Source organism: Lithobates pipiens, unplaced genomic scaffold, assembly GCF_037356315.1.
Source record: "Lithobates pipiens isolate NorthernLeopardFrog02 unplaced genomic scaffold, aLitPip1_a1.2 Scaffold_3, whole genome shotgun sequence".
NCBI lineage: Eukaryota > Metazoa > Chordata > Amphibia > Anura > Ranidae > Lithobates > Lithobates pipiens.
In genome coordinates this window covers 81,393,241-81,416,236 of record NW_027507790.1, presented here as the reverse complement: position 1 = coordinate 81,416,236, position 22,996 = coordinate 81,393,241, and the positions used below count along the sequence as shown (strand labels likewise).

General features: G+C 41.9%; 1 protein-coding gene across 4 annotated transcripts in view; it reads left to right on the top strand.

Annotated features, from left to right (window-relative positions):
* The window catches only part of SBNO1 (strawberry notch homolog 1), a 95,140-nt gene that overhangs the window by 46,041 nt on the left and 26,103 nt on the right, over nucleotides 1-22,996 (top strand). For all 4 annotated transcript variants that reach the window (XM_077461916.1, XM_077461914.1, XM_077461913.1 and 1 more), the window contains 11 exons: nucleotides 666-839; nucleotides 923-1,116; nucleotides 6,582-6,713; nucleotides 6,796-6,931; nucleotides 12,755-12,867; nucleotides 13,022-13,093; nucleotides 13,808-13,907; nucleotides 14,102-14,176; nucleotides 17,079-17,225; nucleotides 17,324-17,418; nucleotides 19,058-19,150. In XM_077461916.1, the coding sequence (XP_077318042.1) occupies nucleotides 666-839; nucleotides 923-1,116; nucleotides 6,582-6,713; nucleotides 6,796-6,931; nucleotides 12,755-12,867; nucleotides 13,022-13,093; nucleotides 13,808-13,907; nucleotides 14,102-14,176; nucleotides 17,079-17,225; nucleotides 17,324-17,418; nucleotides 19,058-19,150 (1,331 nt within the window). The remainder of the gene's footprint in view (nucleotides 1-665; nucleotides 840-922; nucleotides 1,117-6,581; nucleotides 6,714-6,795; nucleotides 6,932-12,754; nucleotides 12,868-13,021; nucleotides 13,094-13,807; nucleotides 13,908-14,101; nucleotides 14,177-17,078; nucleotides 17,226-17,323; nucleotides 17,419-19,057; nucleotides 19,151-22,996) is intronic.

Here is a 22,996-nt window from a genome sequence, read left to right as displayed (position 1 = left end):
CTAAAGTTCCTGTTCGCTGTGAACTTACTGAAAGGCATCTACCACTGAATTAAACATCCCCCAATGTTTCTATCTCTATATCGCTATATATATATGTCTAGTGTGTCTTAGAATAACAAGGAGGAGAAGCCATCAATCAAGCTGTAATATCTTGCCTTTGTGATGATTAGCTTGTTAGTGGGCATGGAGGGAGAAAGTGAGCTGTTAACCACTGTATATATGCCCACATGTTTGACTCTATAGTCACATGGGCTGCTCGGATGTGATAAGAATGAAACGCGCATCATAGAAACTCACTGAAAAGTGAGCATGTACAGTAGCTGCTAACACTGCTCCGCAAAATCCCCAATTGTATTTGGGACATCAACGGAAGATCAACCTGTTTTTTTGCATAATACAGAAAACAAATCCCATAGTGACTGTGTGCGTTTATTTTTTTTTATTTTTTTTTCCTAAGTGGGTTTAGTGACATTTTAAGACTTCATGTGTAAGGCAGGTTCTTGCACATATATGCTCTTGTCCTCATGAATGTCTGTTTTGGAAATAGTGGAAAAAAATGCTGCAGGATTCCATGTTTTGCAGGCTTGCATGGTTCCAGCGTGGTAATTGTTGGTTCACCTGGTGCACAGTTGCTAAACAAACATTTTTGATTTGCATTTATACAGATCCCTGGCTAATTAGAAAAGAACATAAAAAAAGTAAGGATAAAAAGAAGAAAAAGAAAAGCATTGATCCAGATTCCATTCATAGTGCCTTATTAGCTTCAGGACTTGGGTCTAAACGTCCTAGCTTTTCATCTGTTAAATCTGTTCCCACAATTGCTGCTTCTAGCCTTCCAGGTAAGGAAAGATCACTGCAACCCTATAGGCAGGCTATTTTTAGTCTGCAGATGTGTTAACTTTTTTATTTTTCCCCATGACAGCTGTTTCAAGTAGTGCTTTATCCACAAACTTCAATTCCAGCAACAGTTGTGTCACTAGTCAAGATTCAGTAGAAAGGGCCCAGCAAATGAAAAAGGAACTTTTGGACATGCTGGATGAACTGGCAGAAGCACTTCCTCCAAACACATTGGATGAACTTATTGATGAGCTTGGTGGTCCTGATAATGTAGCAGAGGTAAGTTAATGCAACAGTGTCTTTTTTTTTTTTTTTTTTTTTTTTTTTTTTTTTTTAATAAACTGATCTGCTTCACAACTTTTTATGTACAGTAGATGTCTAATTTTTACAAAATGGTGAACAGCCAGCAGAACTCCTTCTACGCTCAGATTGCCTCAGTTTTTTACTAGGAGGATATTCTAGGGCACATGTGTCAAACACAAGGTCAGCCAGAACCCTGCACACTGTGCATAGCACAGCCTGGATCCTGCTTTTTTGGGTCCCTTGCCAGCGCTTCTGCCTCCCCCCTGACCAGTCCCCCACCCCCAATAGCAAGCCATTTGCTATTGGGGACACGTGTGTGTTCGCCCCCGAGTCGATATCTGTGTCCATACACAAAGCTTGCTTAGAATAAAGATCACGATTCTCACACCGTAACATCTTTGACATTATACAAAAAAAAAATAATTGGTTAACTTTTACGTTTTTTTCGTTTTAATTCATAGAGTATTTTTTTCCTGAAAAAATTTCTTTTGAGAATACCAATGGGCAAGTACAGTGTGGCCATAAAATATTGCATAACCGCCTTTTTATTACCTAGGGTCTCTGCTAAAATAATAGAAAAAAAAAAAAAAAAAAAAATATATATATATATATATATATATATATATATATATATATATATATATATATATATATATATATATATATTATATATATTTTTTTTTTTTTTTTTTTCAATCAAATTTATTTTTTTACAATTAATCGTGCAGCTCTAGTGTCAGTGTTTAATAAAAGGGGTTAATTTAAAACTGATGTTCCACTAATACAGCACAGAGTGGTTAATTTCCGCTAGTCACTAATGCGTCTGTGACATTAATCCCCTCATTGCTGCATATTACAGTACCTTAGGTCAGGTTATTGGCTATTGTACTCACTTGCAGTGCACATGGGTTCTGGCTACTCGCAGGCTAGTACTAGCAGCACTGTAGATTTTCTTTTCAATCCTGCGCTCCTATCCTCTGAGTCATGACCTCATTCCAGAGAGGACTAGGAAGCTCCTTCAAGACGCAGATCACTGATTAGGGAACTAGAAACAGTACATAAAAAATCACAAGCACAATCAGTAGAACAGAAATTAGATGGTCTGCGTGAAAAATTAAATCTCCAATTAATAGATAAAGCGAAAGCAAAGCTAACTCGAGGGAAACTGAGATTCTATGAATTTGGGAATAAACCAGGGAGACTGTTGGCAAACGCCCTCAGAGAAAGCACAACTAGGAATTCAATTACACAAATTAAGACACAGAGAGATGAAATGGTTAATACATCGGAGAAAATCGCTCAGGTATTCAAAGAATACTATGAGAAGCTATATCAGTTGGAAAAGAAGTCTACGTTGGCAGAGGAGTTAGGCCCCTTTCACACTAACGTCCCGTTCAGGCCCGCCTGTCAGTTTTTCAGGCGGACCTGAACGGGTGCTCCATAGAGCTCTATGGAGCGTCGGATGTCAGCGGTGACATGTCCGCTGACATCCGACCCGCTCCGATCCGAAAAAGTGTGACGGAGGAAAAAGCTATTTTTCCATCCGTCTGCGGATCGGATCGGATGACGACGGGCACTGCGGTCCGTCGTCATCCGATCTCCCATAGGGGAGAGCGGCGCTGTGACAGGTCCGTCCCTGCACAGTGTGCGGAGACAGACCTGTCATCTCCCTGCTCAGCGGGGATCGGCGGAGTGATCCCCGCTGAGCAAACGGACATCCACGGGGCGGATCAGAACTGATCCGCCCCGTGTGAAAGGACCCTAAAAAAAAGGAGAGATCGCTAGAGAATATATTGAAAGGACAGAAATGCCAAAAATAACAGAGGAAATGGCCAGAGAAATAGATGTACCAATCACTCTAGAGGAAGTTGCAAAAGCATTAAAAATATTGAAATTAGGTAAATCACCAGGTCCAGATGGATTTACTTTGTCATATTATAGAATGTTCGCGGAGAAACTGGCTCTGAGATTCGTGGAAGCCTATAATTCAATACGGGAAGGGAAGCAAATTCCAACAGAAACGTTACTGGCGCATATAACAGTAATACCGAAAGAAGGAAAGGATCCCTCTCAGTGTCCCAGCTACCGACCTATTTCGTTGTTGAATGTGGACCTTAAATTGTTCACAAAAATATTAGCCATGAGATTGATAAATTTGATACCGGAACTAATACACCCAGATCAAGTGGGATTCGTCCCAGGGAGAGAAGGAAGAGAAAATACGCAACGAGTGGTGAACACAATTTACCTGGTACAAAAATTGCATAAGTCAATGGTGATAGTATCTGCGGATGCAGAAAAAGCGTTTGATCGGGTGGATTGGATATTCTTAAAAGCAGTACTACAACATATAGGCCTGGGGGAGGGGATGCTGAGATGGATCCTAAACTTATATTCAAAACCAATTGCTAGGGTGAAAGTGAATGACAGATTATCAGAGCCATTCTCCATTTTAAATGGAACACGCCAGGGATGTCCCCTCTCACCCCTGATATTCATTTTGACAATAGAACCTTTTTTAAGGAAAATACGTGCCAATGTGGATATCAGGGGGGTAAAAATAAAAAATGAAGATCAGAAGTTGGCAGCTTATGCAGATGATTTGATCTTTTTTGTAACGTCCCCAATTACATCTCTCCCATCTTTACTAATGGAGCTACGAGAATATGGGAAAATATCCAACTTTAGAATAAACTATGGAAAATCGGAGGCAATGGGAGTAGAGATGGATTCGCCTCAGTTGCAAGCAGTGTCCACGCAATTTGATTTTAGATGGACGAATTCATATATAAGTTACTTAGGAACAAAAATGTCAAAAAATCTAAATGAACTGTTCGAACTTAACTATATCCCACTGGTAAGACGGATCAAAAGTGATCTTCAAAAATGGGACAAAGAGATTTTTACATGGTTCGGGAGAACCAATATTATTAAGATGAATGTGATGCCCAGACTGTTATACATAATTCAAACTATACCAATTAAGATCCCTTCAAGTTTGTTTAAGGATCTTAGATCAAGATTTATGAAGTTCATCTGGGCTGGGAAACCAGCAAGAGTACGTCGAGATATTTTAGTACTCCCCAAAGGAAAAGGAGGGATAGGACTTCCAGATCCAATAAAATACCAAGAGGCTTCACACTTAACTAGAGTAGTGGAATGGTGTAGGCTTAAAAACGAAAAACCGTGGATACAGACAGAACAAGCAGCGACAGATATCCCATTGGAAGGATTAGTGTGGATTCCAGATACAGAAATACCAATGGGATTGAGAAAACATCCAATACTAGGGGAGACATTACGAATAACTAAGAGTATTCAGGAAAACATCTATTTCAAGAATTCCCAGTCCGCTCCTTCCTATCCTTGGTACCCCAGCATTTCTACCGGGAATGACAGATCCAAAGTTTAAAACAATACAAGATAGAGGTATGAGTAGAATTTGTCATTTCTCGGTAGGCAATCGGTTAATGACTAAAAAAGATATTGAAAAAGGAATGACATTAGGACTAGACCCTTTCAGAATGAGGCAATTAGAAGCCTTTATTAGATCTAAATCAAAGGTATACGTAGAAATAAGGGCATTGACTGAGTTTGAAGAGATCTGTTTGAAAGGAGAGGAACTGAGACATTTGATGTCTTATTTTTATAGTATGTTAATAGAACAGGAGACTTCACAAGATTTGCCCTTTTTACAGGCTTGGGAAAGAGATTTAGGGACTACGTTTTCCCCAGAACAAAAGGATAAGATGTTGTTGTTTAATCAAAAGGCCTCGATGGCAAGCAGATATCAAGAAGGGGGATACAAGATCCTTACTAGGTGGTATAGAACACCAAAAGTGTTACATCAAATTTACCCCCAGATATCAGAGACATGTTGGAGATGTCATGGAGCAGAAGGAACATTATTAGATATATTTTGGGAATGTCCAAAAATTAGAGTGTTCTGGGAGATGGTAGCCGATACTATTGTAAGGATTACAGGAATTGACCTGGGAGATAAACCGGCAACTTTTCTGCTGCTGGACATCCCAATGGCAATAGAAAGATTCAAAAATTCTTTGCTGAGACATTTATTGATAGCAGCAAGGGCATGTATCCCGGTTCTGTGGAAAAAAAGCAACCCTCCAGCTAGAGCACAGTGGTTTCAGAGAATTGCAGAAATCCAACAAATGGAAAATTTAACAATGACAATGAGAGATCAAGATGAGAAATATCAGAAGATCTGGGCTCCATATCTAAATTATAGAGAAAGTATGATGTAAAACATTTCGAAATATGATAGAGCAGGCGGGTGGTGGTGGGGGGGGGGAGTGAGGGGGGGGGATTATAGTGAAAATTCAAACATTTTTTTTATTTTTTTTTTGTATATTTTTTTTTTTTTTCTGGGAGGGAAGGGTGAGGGAGGGGGGAGGATGACGTGGAATTGAGGTATGGATTGAAATATTATAAGACTGTTATAGCTGTTGAAGTTGTAGATGTATAACGAAATGTAATGTGAAATCTATGGAAAGAAAAGATGAAAAAATAAAGAATTTATAAAAAAAAAGACGCAGATCACTCCACCTGACAGAAGTGACTGAAAGATTTGTGCCGGCTGAATGCAGGAGCACACTGGGCACTCTCACCGCTCCATGTCAGCTCTGCAAGTAACAAAAGTAGTACAATGTGCAGCAACAGCCCCAGTGTCACCCCTCTGATGTCACCGGGTGCAGTCCACTCCCCCTAGCCCGATGCCACTGGCTGTCAGTCAAATTATGTGACAAGGGGGAGGGGGCCGAGCAACACGATCTGTGTCTGTAGTACACTACAGCTTGGTCTACACATTTCATGTCTACTTTAGCCACCTGGCCCAGGCAGATATGGTAACTCTGACCTGATGAGACTCTTGCAGATACTCCTATGGCCTTTTCCAGATTGTCCAGATCTTCACTCCTAAGGACTGGTTTACCATCCTGCTTCATGGTTACTGGCTTTAACAGCATGGCTACGTTTTGGCATCATTGACTCTGTAATTTTCCCACACTGCTAAATACTAGGAATTCTTCTTCCCACAAGGTCTATCATTGCACATGAAAGGCATACTTAATTTGGTATAAAGAAAAAAATGTATCTTGCATTCATTGAGTGATACAGGTTCCACCCCTCTAATCATGCTAGTGGTGCTGCTTTTCCAAAACTAGAAGGGGTTAACTAGTCTGTCTGGGGGGGATGTTGTCCAAATCCTTTTTATAGGTGGCAGTACTCCCATGAACTGCAAAAGTGAATATTACAATAAACATAATAATCCTATTTTCATTAGCGTGGAAACTGTAAACTTTAAGGCTCTACCCTAAATCTCTCCTTGGAGATTTGATACAGCTAATGTATTAACAATGATGTGCAAAAAGGTACTTGCTGTATACTTTATTGAGCTAAGGTCTTGTTCTTTTTCCATAAAGATGACTGGCCGGAAGGGCAGGGTAGTCAGCAATGATGATGGAAGTATATCATATGAGTCACGATCGGAGCTTGATGTTCCTGTAGAAATTCTTAATATCACTGAAAAGCAAAGGTTTATGGACGGTGAAAAGGTAGGTATTGCCTGTAGTGTTTGGTGGTTTATTTTTATATTTTGGTTAAGTGGTCACTCTTTAATGGTGAATTGTTTTACAGAATATAGCAATCATCTCAGAAGCTGCCAGTTCAGGAATATCCTTACAAGCTGACCGCAGAGCTAAAAACCAGAGAAGAAGGGTACACATGACCCTGGAATTGCCTTGGAGTGCAGACCGTGCCATTCAGCAGTTTGGTAAGTTTGGAATCCCTGGTGGTGGTAGAATAATTTAATCTTTGGGCCTATTAACTGTAACCGCTTGCTATCCAGCACATGCTGATATATGTTAGCACAATGGCACGGCTGTGCAAATGGGCATACCTGTATGTCACCTTTATCGCGGGCTAGTGGGTACATGCTCCGGACTCCATGTCCGCCGGTGGCCCGCAATCGTGACATGGAGAAGCAGACTGGGAGATGTGTATGTAAACAAGGCATTTCCCTGTTCCCTGCCAGTCCCATTTACAACAGTAATCAGTGCATTTTAATAGCACTGATCGCTGTATAAATTTCACTGGTCCCAAAATAGTGTCAAGTGTCCGCCGCAATGTCGCAGTTACGATAATTGGAGATCGCCACCATTTACTAATAAAAGAAAAAAAAAAAACAAGCATACCATCTATCCACTATTTCAGGCCAGGAAGACTAAGGAGACATGCCGCAATCAAGGGCCCTCATAAGAGGCTGTTTCATCCGTCCTGGACTTCAGCTAAACGCTCCCAGTCCAACAGGACGCCCTCTGAGGGGGAAAAAAAAGCTCCCCTGGACCTGCAAGCCTGCGAGCGAAAGTGCTTCCGCATGAAGGTTTGCACCTGCCCGTCACTCGGGTGGGGGTTACCTTTTGGGAGTTTGCAGCCCGGTTGGCCTCTCGGCTGTCCGACCAATGGGCCTGCGAACTGTTCATCTGGCTACAAGATAGTTTCTCTTGGCCATCAAACAGATTCTTCCCCTCCAGCATACCCTTACTCCTGGCTCGCCGGCAGGCCCTGTTGGGGGCAGTAAGGGACCTGCTAAGCCGTGGGGTGATAGTGCCTGTTCTGGAATCTGAAAAGTTTCAGGGGTTCTACTCCAATCTGTAGTCCCCAAAAAGGGTTATGTCCAATCTTGGACCTAAAAGCCCTGAATTGCTTGTAAAAGTACAGAGGTTCAGAATGGAATCAGTTCGCTCAGTTGTCGCACTCCATCAAGGGGACTCCCTGGCGTCTTTGGACATCCAGGATGCGTACCTGCACATAACCATATGCATTAGAGGTTTCTGCAATTTGCAGTAGGGGAAGCCCACTACCAGTTTGTGGCTCTCCCTTTTGGCTTGGCATCAGCACCCCAAGTCTTTACCAAGGTATTGGCTCAAATTTTGGCGTTGGTGCGACACCGCAAGATCACAATCGTAGGTTACCTAGACTATCTCCTCCTGAGAGCAGCTTCCGCCTCTGAATTAAAGGAGGATGTGGCGATCACCATGCAAACCCTGTAGGAATTTGGGTGGCTATTGAACCTCAAGAAGTCTGTGCTTATACCGACTCAGCGCCTAGAGTATGTAGGCTTACTGCTGGACTCTGGAAGCGAAAGTGTTTTTCTCCCTTCAGACAAACTGCAGACTCAGAACTGCGGTAAAGCTGTTGATGAACCCCAGGTGGTCGTCGCTGCACTTCTGCATGCGAGTCCTGGGCCTTATGGTGGCCTCCTTTCGAGGCGGTACCGTGCGCCCACTTTTACACCTTGCAGTCTTGCAGAAGGAGATATTGACAAAATGGGACAAATCTCCGTTATCGGCAGATTTGGTTGAGCCAGTCAGTCAGGGACTCCCTACTCCGGTGGCTGAGATCCCCGGCACTTCGGTCCGGGAAGTTGTTCCTACCTCTACGTTGGACAGTCATCACAACAGACACCAGCCTGACTGGCTGGGTTAGAATAATGGGAGTACAGTCGACCCAGGGCCTCTGGTCGGGGGAAGAATCAAAGTTGCCGATCAATGTGCAAAGCTCAAGCACAATCAGGCTATGCCTCTCCACATGGTCAATGAGACTAAGAGGGCATCCGATCAGGATCCAGTCAGACTTTGCCACAGAGGTGGCATATGTCAACAATCAAGGAGGAACAAGAAGCTCGACTGCAGCACAGGAGGTCGCTCACATCCTTCAGTGGGTAGAGCGACGTGTACCGGCCCTGTCGGCCATTTACATCCCGGGAGTAGAAAACTGACAGGTGGACTATCTAATTAGTCGCCAGATGCTGGACTCAGGAGAATGGGCGTTGCATCTGGAAGTGTTCAGGCTGCTGTGCCTGCGGTGGGGCACTCCAGACGTGGATCTCCTAGCCTCCCACCTCAATCGGAAGGTGCTGAGATTCGTATCCAGGACAAGAGCTCCTTGGGCGGACGCGTCAGACATGTTGGTGGCTCCATGGTATCAGTACCAACTGATCTACGCTTTTCTTCCGCTAAAAAACGGTTACCAGGTTTGCTCTGCAGAATGGAAGCCGAGGCGATTTCAGTGATACTGATTGCCCCAGATTGGCCTCGGCGTCCCTGGTACGCCGACCTAGTATGCCTGGTGGCAGATGCTCCCTGGCCACTACCGATGCGAGAAGACCTGTCTCGAGGTCTGATTCTCCATCCTGCTTTACCATCGCTGGATTTAACAGCATGGCTGTTGAGAGCCATGTGCTAAGGAACCGGGGCCTTTCGGACTCAATGATTTCAACTATGTTGAGGGAACGAAAATCATCTTCTCTGAAGATATACCATTGTACCTGGAAGGCTTACATCTCCTTGTGTGAGGAGATGGGGTGGTGTCTGCGCACTTATTCCCTTTCCAGGATCTACAGCAAAGGAGTAGACCAGAAATTGTCTTTAAGCACCATTAAAGGACAAATATCAGCCTTGGCTGTTTTCTTCCAACGACCCCTGGTGTCTCTTTCTAGTGAAAACTTTTATACAAGGGGTCCAGCATGTAGTCCCTCCTGTGCGTCCACCCATTACCCTGTGGGATCTGAACCTGGTGCTATTGGAGCTTCAGAAACCGCTGTTCGCGAACATTAGGGAAATTGCCTTGTTGAATCTTTTCTCTAAAAGTCTTCCTAGTGGCCATTACATCAGCCAGGAGGGTTTTGGAACTGGTCTTGCAAGTCGTCCTATCTGGTTATCCACAAGTATAAGGTGGTGTTGCGTTCACAACCTTTTCTGCCGAAGATGGTTTCAGATTTTCACATCAATGAAGACCCTGTGTTACCATCTCTGTGCCCTAAACCGACACATCCTAAAGAGGTGGTCCGGGCTCTAAGGGTATATTTGTCTGCCACGGCTCCCTTTCGAAAGCCAGACTCTCTATTTGTTTTGGTAGCTGGTCCGAAAAAGGTATGGCGATCTCGTGCATCTTTGGATGATTACTTTGGCCGCAAAGTTTTGCAGGCAGCCGTGTAATGTCATTTTACACTTTCTTCTGTTAAGAGAAAGTTATTGCAGTCTGATGCGGTTGGTTCAGATGGTGACTCCACTGTTAGGGAGCGCTGCTGGTTGTGGGTGATATATTAGCATAAAGTGAAAAAAATATAGCTTTTTTTTTTTTCTTTTTTTTTTTTTTTTTTTTTTTTTCCAAAATTGACGCTTTTTATGTTTATAGCACAAAAAAATAAAAACCGCAGCGGTGATCAAATGCCAAATGAAAAATGGAACAATTTTGTTTGGGTGCAGCGCCATACGACCTTGCAATTGTCAGTTAAAACTAGTAAGTGCCATATTGCAAAAACTGCTCTGGTCTGCAAGGGGCTAAGTCCTTCCTGGGGCGGAAGTGGTGGTAAAACCCAGCTAAGCTGTATGTTGGCTGGGTTGTTAACACATTAGATTACACAGATGAAAAGATGTGCACAGCGTGGGCATATCTAGCTTAAACAGTGCTGTATTTAGGTTTTGTGCTGCCCTAGGCCTGATTAAACTTGTGCACCTCCTAATTTAAATATGGTAACCCCTTCCTGTCAAGGCCACACTCCTTCCTGTTTAAGACCCGCCCTGCCATCTGTAAACCACACCTTTTCCTCTTTAGGCCCCATTTTTTATTCCTCAAGCTCACCTTCCAGTCTATTGGAAGGCAAACTCTGCATGAAGTGCAGATAAATGCAGGTCAGAAGGAGGTCAAGTAAACCTGTCAGTGGATTCTGAATGATCACTGAAACATCTCAAACTGATGACAGAAGAAATTCCAGTGCTAAGTGATAACACAGGCACTTTTTTGAGTTGGAAGTGCTCATATTCACCTGTTTAAAATACCCCTAAATTACATCACATTGGGCCAGCAGATAGGGTTGGGCTAAATCTAAATCCATATTTGTGTATTATTGGACATACAATGGTGACCACACACGTACGCCTCTTGGCTGTCTGTGCCACTTTTTCCAGGAGGAACACTGGGGATGGGGACCTGCCCAACTAATGTTTCATTTGATGGTCATGTAAAATTCACAAACCAGTTTCATAGTCAAAGAATTAGGACTCGATCAATCATGTCAAAAATAACCCCAAAATATGTCAACACAGACTGAAAGATCTTTAACCTGTGTATGTTTAATTGTAATACATTTTGCTACATAAAACAGGTTTTTCTCTATAGGAACATATTTGTCAGTTACACCTAAGTCAAATCAGCAGGTTGCAAAAACCATGAGCGGAAAAAATGCACTAAAAGTTGTAGCGTAAGGCAAGGAGGGGACTCTTTTCATGTAGGAGCTGGGAGGAGGTTGTTTTTTTTTTTTTTTTTTGCACATGGGGCGGGGGCAGCTTTTTAAGTGGGGGGCACTTAAAAAGCTGCCCCCGCCCCATGTGCAAAAAAGGCCCCCCCCCCGGCCTGGGCCAGGATACAGCATTGAGCTTAAGTCTTCTCTTTCTTTCTTTCTTTCTTTCTTTCTTTCTCTTTTTTTTTTTTCTTTTTCTTTTCCTTTCCTTTTCTTTCTCTTTTTCTTCTTTTTCTTTTTCCCTTTCCCTTTTCCTTTTCCTTTTTCTTAACTGGATTGTCGAACAGCAAACTGTATAGAAACTTGCATACATGATCAAAGAATAGACTTGCATGCAGAATAATGCAACTTTCTGTAAGAAGCATATACTGCATTATTGGAGCTAGAAGGAATTAGAAAAGAAGCATTTGGGGAATTAAGTAGCAGTCTACTCATTAAAGCTTAGTCTAAAGTTTTAGGCTCTCTTCACACCTGAGCAATCTGAATTGTGGCAGAATCACGATTCTAATAGCAAACCTAATTGCAACACGATAAATCGTGCTGCAATTGTGGCAAATCTCAACATGCGTTGCTGTCACTCAAAAGAAGCTTTCTTTGAGCGACAAGCCACGATTTATCGCACCAAAATCAATGTCATCACACAAGTGTCCCACAATTTCGAGTTGTGTGCTGAATAGTGGCAATTCTGATCGCTCAGGTGTTAAGCCACTAAGTGATCTTTATATCCTCTTTTCTGTCACATAAAAAGCTGGGTCCTAGTGCCTGTGCTTTATATATATATATATATATATATATATATATATATATATATATATATATATATATATATATATATATATATATATATATATATTATGCTGGGAACGCTCACATTATTCCAGGCTCCCAGCTCTCCCCATGTGGTGGCTCCAGCGGGCAGGACTGAGATTCCTCTGCTGATGTCAGCCAGAGTTGGAGAGGAGCAGAGTGTCAGGAGTCATGTGATCATTGGAAGACACTGTAGAAATTTTATATATATTATAATTTTTTTTATTTTATATTTTTGCCACAGACACTACGACAGCCTTTTATGTAACAGGGGGGATAATATAATCAGTTCATTTTAAAGCAGTGGGGAGCAGAGCAGCACTGAGAGCTGGCAGGTAGGAAAGGTGGGAGGAGGACAAGACACGGGGAGAGCTGCAGAAAGCTGATTTTGACAGAGGCATGTACTCTGACCACGGTGTCATGTATTTGCAGGTCTCATTCATATATTTTTTATATATATATATATTTTTTTCATATATTCTACAGGTAGAACGCATAGATCTAATCAAGTCACTGCGCCAGAATATGTCTTCCTCATTTCTGAATTAGCTGGAGAACAAAGATTTGCTTCAATTGTTGCAAAAAGATTAGAAAGTTTGGTAAGGTGTTTTTTTTTTAACTGTGCATAGACTGTCATAATGTGTAAGATTTTAACATGTTTTTTGGTTTGTTTCAAATTTGCATCTTTATAAAGACTAAAAAAAATAAACAAATGAAAAAGAAATGTCAACTTTTCAATCATATTTTTTTAAGGGGGCCTTAACGCATGGTGACAGGAGAGCAACAGAATCAAGAGATCTGAGCCGCTTCAACTTTGATAACAAGGTACGTTTGTGGCTTACTGTTTGTGAGTTTATTCCCAGCCATTTATTGTGGTGTACAGCACAACAATGTAGCATATATTCATGAACAGGGATCTGTCTTCAGTCAGGTAAGCACCCCCTAGGGACACATTTAACCCTTTGATCACCCCTGATGTTAACCCTTTCCCTGCCAGTGTTATTTGTACAATACCTGTGCATATTTTTAGCACTGATCCCTGTAACGTCACTGGTTCACAAAAAAGTGGCAGGTGTCTGATTTGTCTGCCGCAATGTTGAAGTCCTGTTAAAAATCACTGATCACTGCCATTACTAGTAAAATAACTATGCCATAAAAACATCCCAGAGTTTGTCGAGGTGATAACTTTTGTGAAAACTAAACAATTAACTTTATTTATTTATTTTTTTTTACCAAAAAATGTAGCCGAATACATATTGACATAAATTGATGATGGGGGAGGCAGAGATGTATTTACTACCACTTTAAGTAGTTATACAACATGAGGGGTCAAAGGCATGTTTAACGGACAGCTTCACGAACAACCCCTCAGTTTAACGATCGCTGTGAAATACCTTCAGACCTGCTTTAAAGATATTCCCTAAAAGTGTAATTGTTAAACACCGCATTGCTTCTGAATAACGGGGCGGGGGGGCAGAATAACAGTAAATTTTTATGTTTTTGTCTTTTAGTTACTAATTGTGTGTAATTCCTTTTCAGTATGGAAGAAATGCTTTGGAGATAGTCATGAAATCAATTGTGAGTTTGGATGCTCCTTTGGTTTCTCCACCTCCAGATTTTCCTGGGGATTTTTTTAAAGGTGAGTTGTATAGTGCTATGTGATCTAGCTCCATTTAACTGATTTTGATCTTAGTTTCCTTCAGTCTCTTCCTTTATTTTATTTTTTTATGATCTTCTAAACTATAAACTTCCTTCAGCTTGTTCTGTGCTTTCCTAAGTGGAATGATTTTAGTCATCCTTTTTTTTTTTTTTTGTTTATATGTTTAATTTCAGATGTTCGTCAAGGGTTAATTGGTGTTGGGCTTATAAACGTCGAAGACCGTTCAGGGATTTTGACACTTGATAAAGGTACTTTTTTTTATATATATGTAAAAAGATTTTTGCCTAAATGTGTCGGCAGTATTCAAAATGTTAGGGAGAGAGTATTTGCCCCTTTTGGTCAGGTTCTCCCCCTCCAATAGGGTCTACCTTTGGGGCAATCAATAATTTGGCTAGGTCTTGAGAGTTTCAGCTGGGTGGACCATGAGTGCCCTACTCCCTGTCAGGAACCTTGCGCCCTGTGTATCAGTGTCTTTTCGGAGGAAGACCATATGTACAACTTTTGTACTACTGTATATACTCGAGTATAAGCCGACCTGAATATAAGCCGAGGCGCCTAATTTTGCCACAAAAAACTGGGAAAACTTGACTCGATTATAAGCCTAGGGTGAGAGATGCAGCAGCTACTGTAAGTGGAAAAGGGGGTTAACAATGCCTATCTGCAGCCTCGTGTACCTGATCTCCAGAACACTGACGCTGTGACACGCAGTCTAGTCGGCAGCCATCCAGTGCAATAAAGCCCCGCCTCCCTCTCATCCTCGTCGGAACACTGACTGTTTCCTAGCAGTGAGTCAGTCAGTGTCCTGCCTATCATGTACGAGGAGAAGGCAGGGCTTTGTTGCACTGAATGGCTGCCGACTGGACTGCATGTCACAGCGCCAGGAGATCAGGTGAGGCAGGGAGACTTGAGTATAAGCTGAGGGGGGTGTTTTCAGCACAAAACAAATTGCTGAAAAACTCGACTTATACTCGCGTATATATGTTTTTTTTTTTGTTTTTGTTTTTTTTTATGATTTGTGTGTGCTCACTGTACCATGGAGCTTGAAAAAAAAAAATGGGGGCTTCCTGTCTTCAGTGATAAATTATGTCCTAGCAAAGTAAAAAGATGTTCTGATGGTGGAATATCATTTTTATTTTATTTTTATTTATTTTTTATAAAAAAAAAACTATTATTCAAATCATATGTATGCTGTTTCCCATACCAGGTAGAGGGCCTGTGTCGTTGGCAAGAAGTAGCTTGTTATAACCCCCTTTTTTTTTTTTTTTTTTTGTTTTTTTTTTTTTTTTACTAAAACAAGGATTGCCATTCTGGACGTATTTTGTAAAAAAAATAGCTGCCTGGCTTTTTTTCTAGTTTTTAGTCGCTGGCCCAGAACAAGCATGTAGGGGCTTCTTCACACCACATGCAGTCCAGTGCGTTTTTTGTTTTTGCTTTGAAAACGCATGGACAGTAGGTTACGTGGATTTCAATGGCAAAGTTCATACCATTGCAGTGTGTTCCAGAACAGTCACCAAAAGTAGAACATGTTGCCTTTTTTTATTTATTTATTTATTTTTTTTCTGCAAGGAATTACACTGGAATATGGCAGACTGTATTACATCAAAGAAAATTTGAGAAAAGAGGGAAAGGATGCAGAAACGCATCCGGACTGTTTCTATGGTGTAAATAGGGTCTTATTTACAAATCAGTTTAGCGACTCAAAGCCTTAACCACTTCAATACAGGGCATTTATACAGCTTCCTTACCAGACCAATTTTTAGCTTTTAGCGCTCTCACACTTTGAATGCCATTTACTCAGTCATGCAACACTGTACCCAAACAAAATTTTTATAATTTTTTCATACAAATGGAGCTTTCTTTTGGTGGTATTTAATCACCACAGGGTTTTTTTATTGTTTGCGGCATAAGTGAAAATAGCGAAAATGTAAAAAAAAAAAAAACACTTTTTTTTTTTTTTAAGTTTCTATGATAACATTTTGCAAATTAATTTTTGTTCATAAATTTGGGCCAAAATTTATACGGCTACATCTTTGGTAAAAATAAACCAAATTAGTGGATATTATTTAGTCTCTTTGAAAGTTAGTCTACAAGCTATGGTGCAAATCATTGAAAAATAATCACACCTGATGCACTGATGGCCTATCTCATTTTTCGAGGCTCTGAAATGTCAGGAAAGTACAAATACCCCCAAAATGACCCCTTTTTGAAAAGTAGACAGTCCAAGGTATTTAGTAAGAGGCGTGGGACAGGGACTCGGTTACTCAGATGGGCTGGTACAGGGACTCGGGTACTCAGATGGGCGGTGACAGGTCCTCTTTATTGGGGGGGGTAATCGGTGTGGGTGTACACTGAGCGGTAACGAGATGTTACCGCAATCTCCTCCTCACACACTATCAGTGTGTGAGGAGGAGAACCCGGTAACGTCTCGTTACCGCGGTTTGTTTACATTCTGTGACCGGCTGTGATTGGACACAGCCGGTCACGTGGTAAAGAGACAATTTTATTGGCTCTTTACAGCAATCGGGGTTGGGCTGTGTTGGGGTGATCAGCGCTCTGCACGTGCCCTAGGCGCATGCACGAGCCCTATAACTGCACATTACATATGACCGGCTGTGATTGGACACGGCCGGTCACATGTATCGGGGGGGGTCGATGGGGAGGAAAATCCCACAGATTGGGGATGGGCTGTGTCTGAGAGGCACAGCTCATCCACGATCGCCGCGCTGCGGGCCCGCAGGAGCGGCACAATACCGAGGCCGTCATATGACAACCACCCAGGATGGGAGATCCCATCTGTGGCCATCATATGACTATGGCCGCGTATTGATGTGGTAAAGCATGAAGACCACCTTTGCTACCTGCTTTATTTATTTTCCCCCACTTCGCTCCACACTAATTCTTGGTTATGTCTCAGCTCCTTTTGCATAGAGCTTTTGGTTTAGGATAACCAGCAATTGATCACATACATAAGGTTCTGTGGAGAGACCACACATGCTTTGAGTCGTGTTTAGTGATCAAGTAGCAATGGGTTGCCTAACCAAAGTGCAAACCTTCACGTACCTTTTTAGTGTGTGGCATTCTGGTAACAAAGAAACTAAATCCATCTTTATATTTGAGCGAATTTATTTTAATTATTAATTTTTTTTACAGATTACAACAACATTGGAAAATTTCTTAACCGTATTCTGGGTATGGCAGTCCACCAACAGAATGCCCTCTTTCAGTACTTCTCTGACACACTCAATGCAGTTATACAGAATGCAAAGAAAAATGGCAGATATGACATGGGAATTCTAGGTAAAAAAAAAAAAAACTCATAACCAGCATGCTTCTAGTATTTTAAAACACATCTGTACGCTTGAAACATATTTTTTAAACTTTTCTTCTTTTTTCAGATCTTGGCTCTGGGGATGAAAAGGTTTGCAAGGTTGATGTTAAAAAGTTCCTGACACCGGGATATTCCACTTCAGGCCATGTAGAATTGTACACAGTGAGTTCTGGTTATAAAATATTTGGGTAGCTAGTACTGTTTAAGGCATGGATGTTTAACCACTTAAGGACCGGAAAGATTTGCCCCCTTAATGACCAGGCCATTTTTTGCGATATGGGACTTTGTTCCTTTAACTGACAATTGCGTGGTCCTGCGACGCTGTACCTAAACAAATTGCCATCCTTTTTTTTTTTTTTTTACCGCAAAAAAGATTTTTCTTTTTGGTGATATTTGATCACTTCTGTGTTTTTTATTTTTTGCGCGATAAACAGAGTGACAATTTTGAAGAAAATTTTTTTTTATTTATTTTTGCTATAATACATATCCTAAAAATAAAACAAATTCATCAGTTTAGGCCGATATTCTTCTAACCTTTTCTGTTTAAAAAAAAAATAGGCATATATTGATTGGTTTGCGCAAAAGTTATCTTGTCTACAAACGATGGGATAGATTTAGGGACTTTTATTTTTTGTTTCTACTGGTTATGGCAGCGATCAGATTTTTAGTGGGATTGCGGCAGACAAATCTGACCCCAAATTGCGCCTTTTTTTTTTTTTTTTTTTTTTTGACCATTGACATTACATTGATCAGTACTATAAAGATGCACTGAAAAATGTAAAAATGACACTGGCAGGGAAGGGGGTTAACTGTATTTCCTAGGTGTGTTCTAACTGTAGGGTGTATGTTACCAATCACTGGGAACAGTAGATCTGTCATGTTTCCTGTCAGAATGGGGGATCTGCCCTGTTAAGGCAGATCCCCATTCTGCCTCTGTACTAGGCGATCGTGGGTTGCCAGCGGACAGTCTGCCTGACCCGCGTGAACTCGTTAACTGGTTAAAATAGGGGGGGGGGGGGTCCTGACTGGCATATTACCAACTTTCTGCCCGCACTATCGCTGAAAAATGTCAGGAGGGCATCATTAGACTTCCTTTGGGACTCAGGTGTTTACAGAACAGGGTAAAGGGCTAATCACAGTGGCCCTATACCACATGATCAGCTGTCGGCCAATGACAGCTGATCACAGAAGTAAACGGAAGCTTTTTTTTTTTTTTTTTCTCCTCCCGATCAGCATGAATATATAAATAAAAAATGCTAGTAACCGGCTTCTGTTACTCTGTTACAGGGACATCCGTCCCAATCTGTGCCTATCAGTGCAGCTTTATAGGCACACATCAGTGAAAAAGGAAAATGACCTATTAAGAATTTTTATAGTTGGTTATAAAATTTTGCAGGGTTGTTTTTTTTTTTTTTTTTGTTTAGCAGTGGTGATTACCACCAAATGAAAGCTCTAGTTGTGTAAAATAAAATAAATAAAAAAAAATTGTTTGGGTACAGCGTGACTGCACAATTGTCATTCAAATTGCGACAGCTAGAGCTGGGCGTGGCTATTTCTTTGCAAACACACAGCTTGACCCCCAGTAGGCCCTTATTTCAGGGTGGGCATACACCCAAAATTCAGGTTCTCTGGAGAGATCAGCTGCTTCTGTTTGCAGCAATCAGGGATTGCTATAATGTTAAACAATAGAAAAGTTTTGAAATTCTGGAATTTTGTATTTGTACACACTGTGGACCTATTTTTCTTGGTTATCCCGAAGGACATAGTGATGAATCTTAACCAAGTTCTTTATTTTGCACAGATAAGTGTAGAAAGAGGAATGTCTTGGGAAGATGCAACAAAAATTTGGGCTGAGCAAATTGGACCGGAGGATGGGTTTTACTTATCACAGCAGGTAAGCATTATTCTCCACTCACAGCAAAAATTCAGGCACAGGGTTTTTTTCTTTTTATTACCGGTACATGTGTGTACACACGTGTATGCTGTGGCCAGGATTGTTTTTGATCTTTTAAAATCAAAAATTTCCCTTATACAATGTAGTATAGCTTGCTGTCGATGCGAGAGCTCAGCTCTGGTACACTAGTGCTAGTGACGTTTCTTGGTCTTTGTGTTTTTAAATATTTTGAGTTTTAGACCCCTTTCATACTGGGGCGTTTTTCAGGCGTTTTTCATGTGCTTTAGCGTTTAAAAAAAAGCGCCTGAAAGAAGCCGCAACTGCAATCCCAATGTAAAAGCCCGAGTGCTTTCACACCGAGATCCCTTTCATACTGGGGCGTTTTTCAGGCGCTTCAGCGTTAAAAAAAAAAAAAAAAAAGCGCCTGAAAGAAGTTGCAATCCCAATGTAAAAGCCTGAGTGCTTTCACACCAAGGCGCGCTGCGCTGGCAGGGCGTCAAAAAAAGTCCTGCAAGCAGCTTCTTTGCAGCGCTTTTGGAGCGGTGAATACAACGCTCTTAAAGCGCCCCTTCCCATTGAAATCAATGGGAAGCGCCTGTAAAACGCCATAAAAACGCCTGAAAAATACTATTGACAGCAGCATTTTGTGGGCGCTTTTAACCCTTTATTTGGCCACTAGCAGGGGTTAAAAGCGCCCCAATAACGCTCGAAAAACGTTTCACATTGGGACTGCAGATGAGGCTTCTTTCAAGCGCTTTACAGGCGCTTTTTTTTAACGTTAAAGCACCTGAAAAACGCCCCAGTGTGAAAGGGGTCTTATAGTTTACTATACCGCCTCTTACCATGGCAGCTATAGTAGGTTTTGGGGTCTCTGCCCAAAAGGACAACGCTTGAAGGAGCAGTGAAAGAAGCTAATGCTTGAGCCAGGAGACAAGATTATAATCATACGCAAACTCTTTAATAGCTTTTGGGTAATTCTTTACATACTTACCAAATAGCTCTGCCATGGAAGCATGCAGACAAGATGGGAGTTCCTTTTTTTTTTTTTAACTGTTATCAAGCATGCCGCTTAAGACCCTAAACATTTACTGAAATTATGTATTGTGGATGTAAACCCTGTTCATGAAATCTGACCTGGGCACATATATCTATAGTCTTTACTTATCTCTCTCCAAATCCTTAAGTCCCCTGTCTTTCTGCTGCTTCGTTCCTCTATTATCAGCAGTCACTTCTAACAAGCTCCTCCGACACATGAGATAAAAGCATCTGTAATTTTGCCGGGTGGGTGCTATAAATTAGCAGAGAGCTTGTCTATTCACAGCACAGCTCTGGACGGTTTTTTGTTTGCCTTTCCTCCAATTAGCTGTCAGTTTTTGCCCAGACTGCTCTCCCACTGCTGAAAGTGGAAGAAAAATTTCTAACAGCATGTGCACCTTCTAAAGAATATAGAAAGCTGAAGACTGCAAATATACATGTAAAACTTACGTAGGCACATTTTTAATCTCTGGGTATCATCTGAGGCTGTTCACTTCATTGGGGGTATATGAGGGTTTACACTCTTTAACCACTTACCAACCGGCTCATGTACGTATACGTCGGCAGTTTGAAGATGGATATCTCGGTGACAGCAAGCAGGTGCTGCCACAACCGAGGTATCCATCTTTAGAGCCAGCAGTACTGTTTACTATAATGGTGGTCTCTGCAGTGGTTTCCCTGCAAGATCACCGTAGTCTCATTGATTTTATTTATTTTTATTCAAAAAAGTGAATTAAAAAAAAAAAAAAGTGCGCTTGTAAGACCGCTGCACAAATACGGTGTGACAAAAAGTAATGGAATGACCGCCATTTTATTCTCTAGGGTGTTGGAACCCCCAAACATTATACCTTTTTTTTTTTTTTTAAAGTAATTTTCTAGCAAAAAAGTGTTTTTAACTTGTAAACACCAAGTCTGAAAAAGAGGCCTGGTTTTTAAGTGGGTAAAGCTCAACTCCAGCCTTGACTTCAGTCTTGCATAGTTGTACAGGCTTTTCTCCTGTACTGAAATTGCTTGTTTTATTTTCGCTGCACACGGAGAGCATCAAGTTGTATAGAGCCTTTCAGCATTATTTAGCGCTTTCCTCGCCGGTCTTGCTGTCCCTAGCCTGCTTCTTTCATTCATTGAATTTCAACTATGGAGGCTGATCATCGTATATGGGTGTTATCTAGGGCAGTGGTCATCAACCCTGTCCTCAGGGCCCACTAACAGGCCAGGTTTTAAGTATTACCTTGGTGAGATACAGACTAGAATACTGCAATCACTGAGCAGAAAATATCACCTGGGATGTATTTTGGTCATCTTGCAAACCTGGCCCGTTAGTGGGTCCTGAGAACAGGGTTGATGACCACTGATCTAGGGTAGTCTGCATGCAAATGTAACCTGCCTAGGAATGCCTTCTTCTCCAGGCTGACATTTATCCATCAAGGCATTTTGATATTTGCATAACACTTCCCAAGAACCAACTCACTGCTTGAATCAGGGCTGATGGCTCTCGAGAGGCGTACAGGAACCCGTACACAGCTGTCTGCAATGATCTCCCTTCATTGCATAGAGAAGTAGAGATGATGTGATGTTACTGGGTTTTAAATTGGGTAAGTAATGAAAAAAGTTTCTCTGTCGTTCATTGACTGACACAGCATCTTCATCTTGGCCTTAAGGTTATATCGCCCCTTTAGGAGAGGACTAGGCAGAAAGCCTAGTCACCTTCGGGAGTTTGCAGCCCGGTGGAACTCTCCCTACTTTCCAACCAGTGGGTCTGCGAACTGATTTAATCAGGATAGAGTTTTTTTTTTTTTTTTTTTTTCTTGTCCGCCAAACAGATTTTTTTATTTTTTTTCCCTCCAACCTTCATCTTCCGGCTCGTCGGGGGGCCCTGTTTGGGGCAGTACAGGACCTACTGTTGCGTGGGGTGATGGTACCTGTACTGACTCCGGAAAGGTTTCAGGGATTCTACTCCAATCTGTTTGTAGTCCCAAAGGAAGGGGTCCGTCCGGTCGTGGACCTCAAGGCCCTCAACAACTTTGTGAAGGTACAAAGGTTCAGGATGGAATTGGTTCGCTCAATGGTCGCTGCACTCCGGGGGCTTTTCTGGCATCCTTGGACATCAAGAATGCATACTATCCCCATATGCATCAAGCTTTGGAAGTTTCTGTGATTTGCGGTCGGGAACGAGCACTACCAGTTTGTAGCTCTCCCTTTTGGCCTGGCGTTGGCACAGAGGGTCTTCACCAAGGTACTAGCCCCAATTTTGGCTTTGCCAAGGCAGCGAGGGATCGCAACCGTGGGTTACCTGGACGACCTCCTGAGAGCAGCTTCCACCTTAGAATTAAGGGAGGATGTGGCAATCGCTATGCAAACTCTTCTGGAGTTTGGTTTTTGTACAGAACCTACAGAAGTCTATGTTGGTGCCGACTCAACACCTGGAGTACCTGGGCCTGCTTCTGGACTCGGAGGCGAGAGTCTTTCTCCCTTTGGACATGCTGCAGACTCTTCAAGCTGCGGTTAAGTTGTTGGTGTCCAGCAGGTAGTTGTTGCTTTTTTTTATTCTTCTTTTTTTTTTTGCATGCAAGTCCTGGGTCTCGTGGTAATCACTTTCAAGGCTGTACCGTATGCTCCATTCCATACTCGAGTCTTCCAAAAGGAGATCCTGTCCAAATGGGACAAATCTTCGTTGTCCCTGGATTGTCAAATTGTGAGCCAGCTAGTCAGGGATTCCCTGCTCTGGAGGCTGAGGTCTCCGGCCCTTCGGTCCGGGGAGTGGTTCCTTCCGCTTCATTGGACTGTGATCACAACGGGCGCCAGCTTGACCAG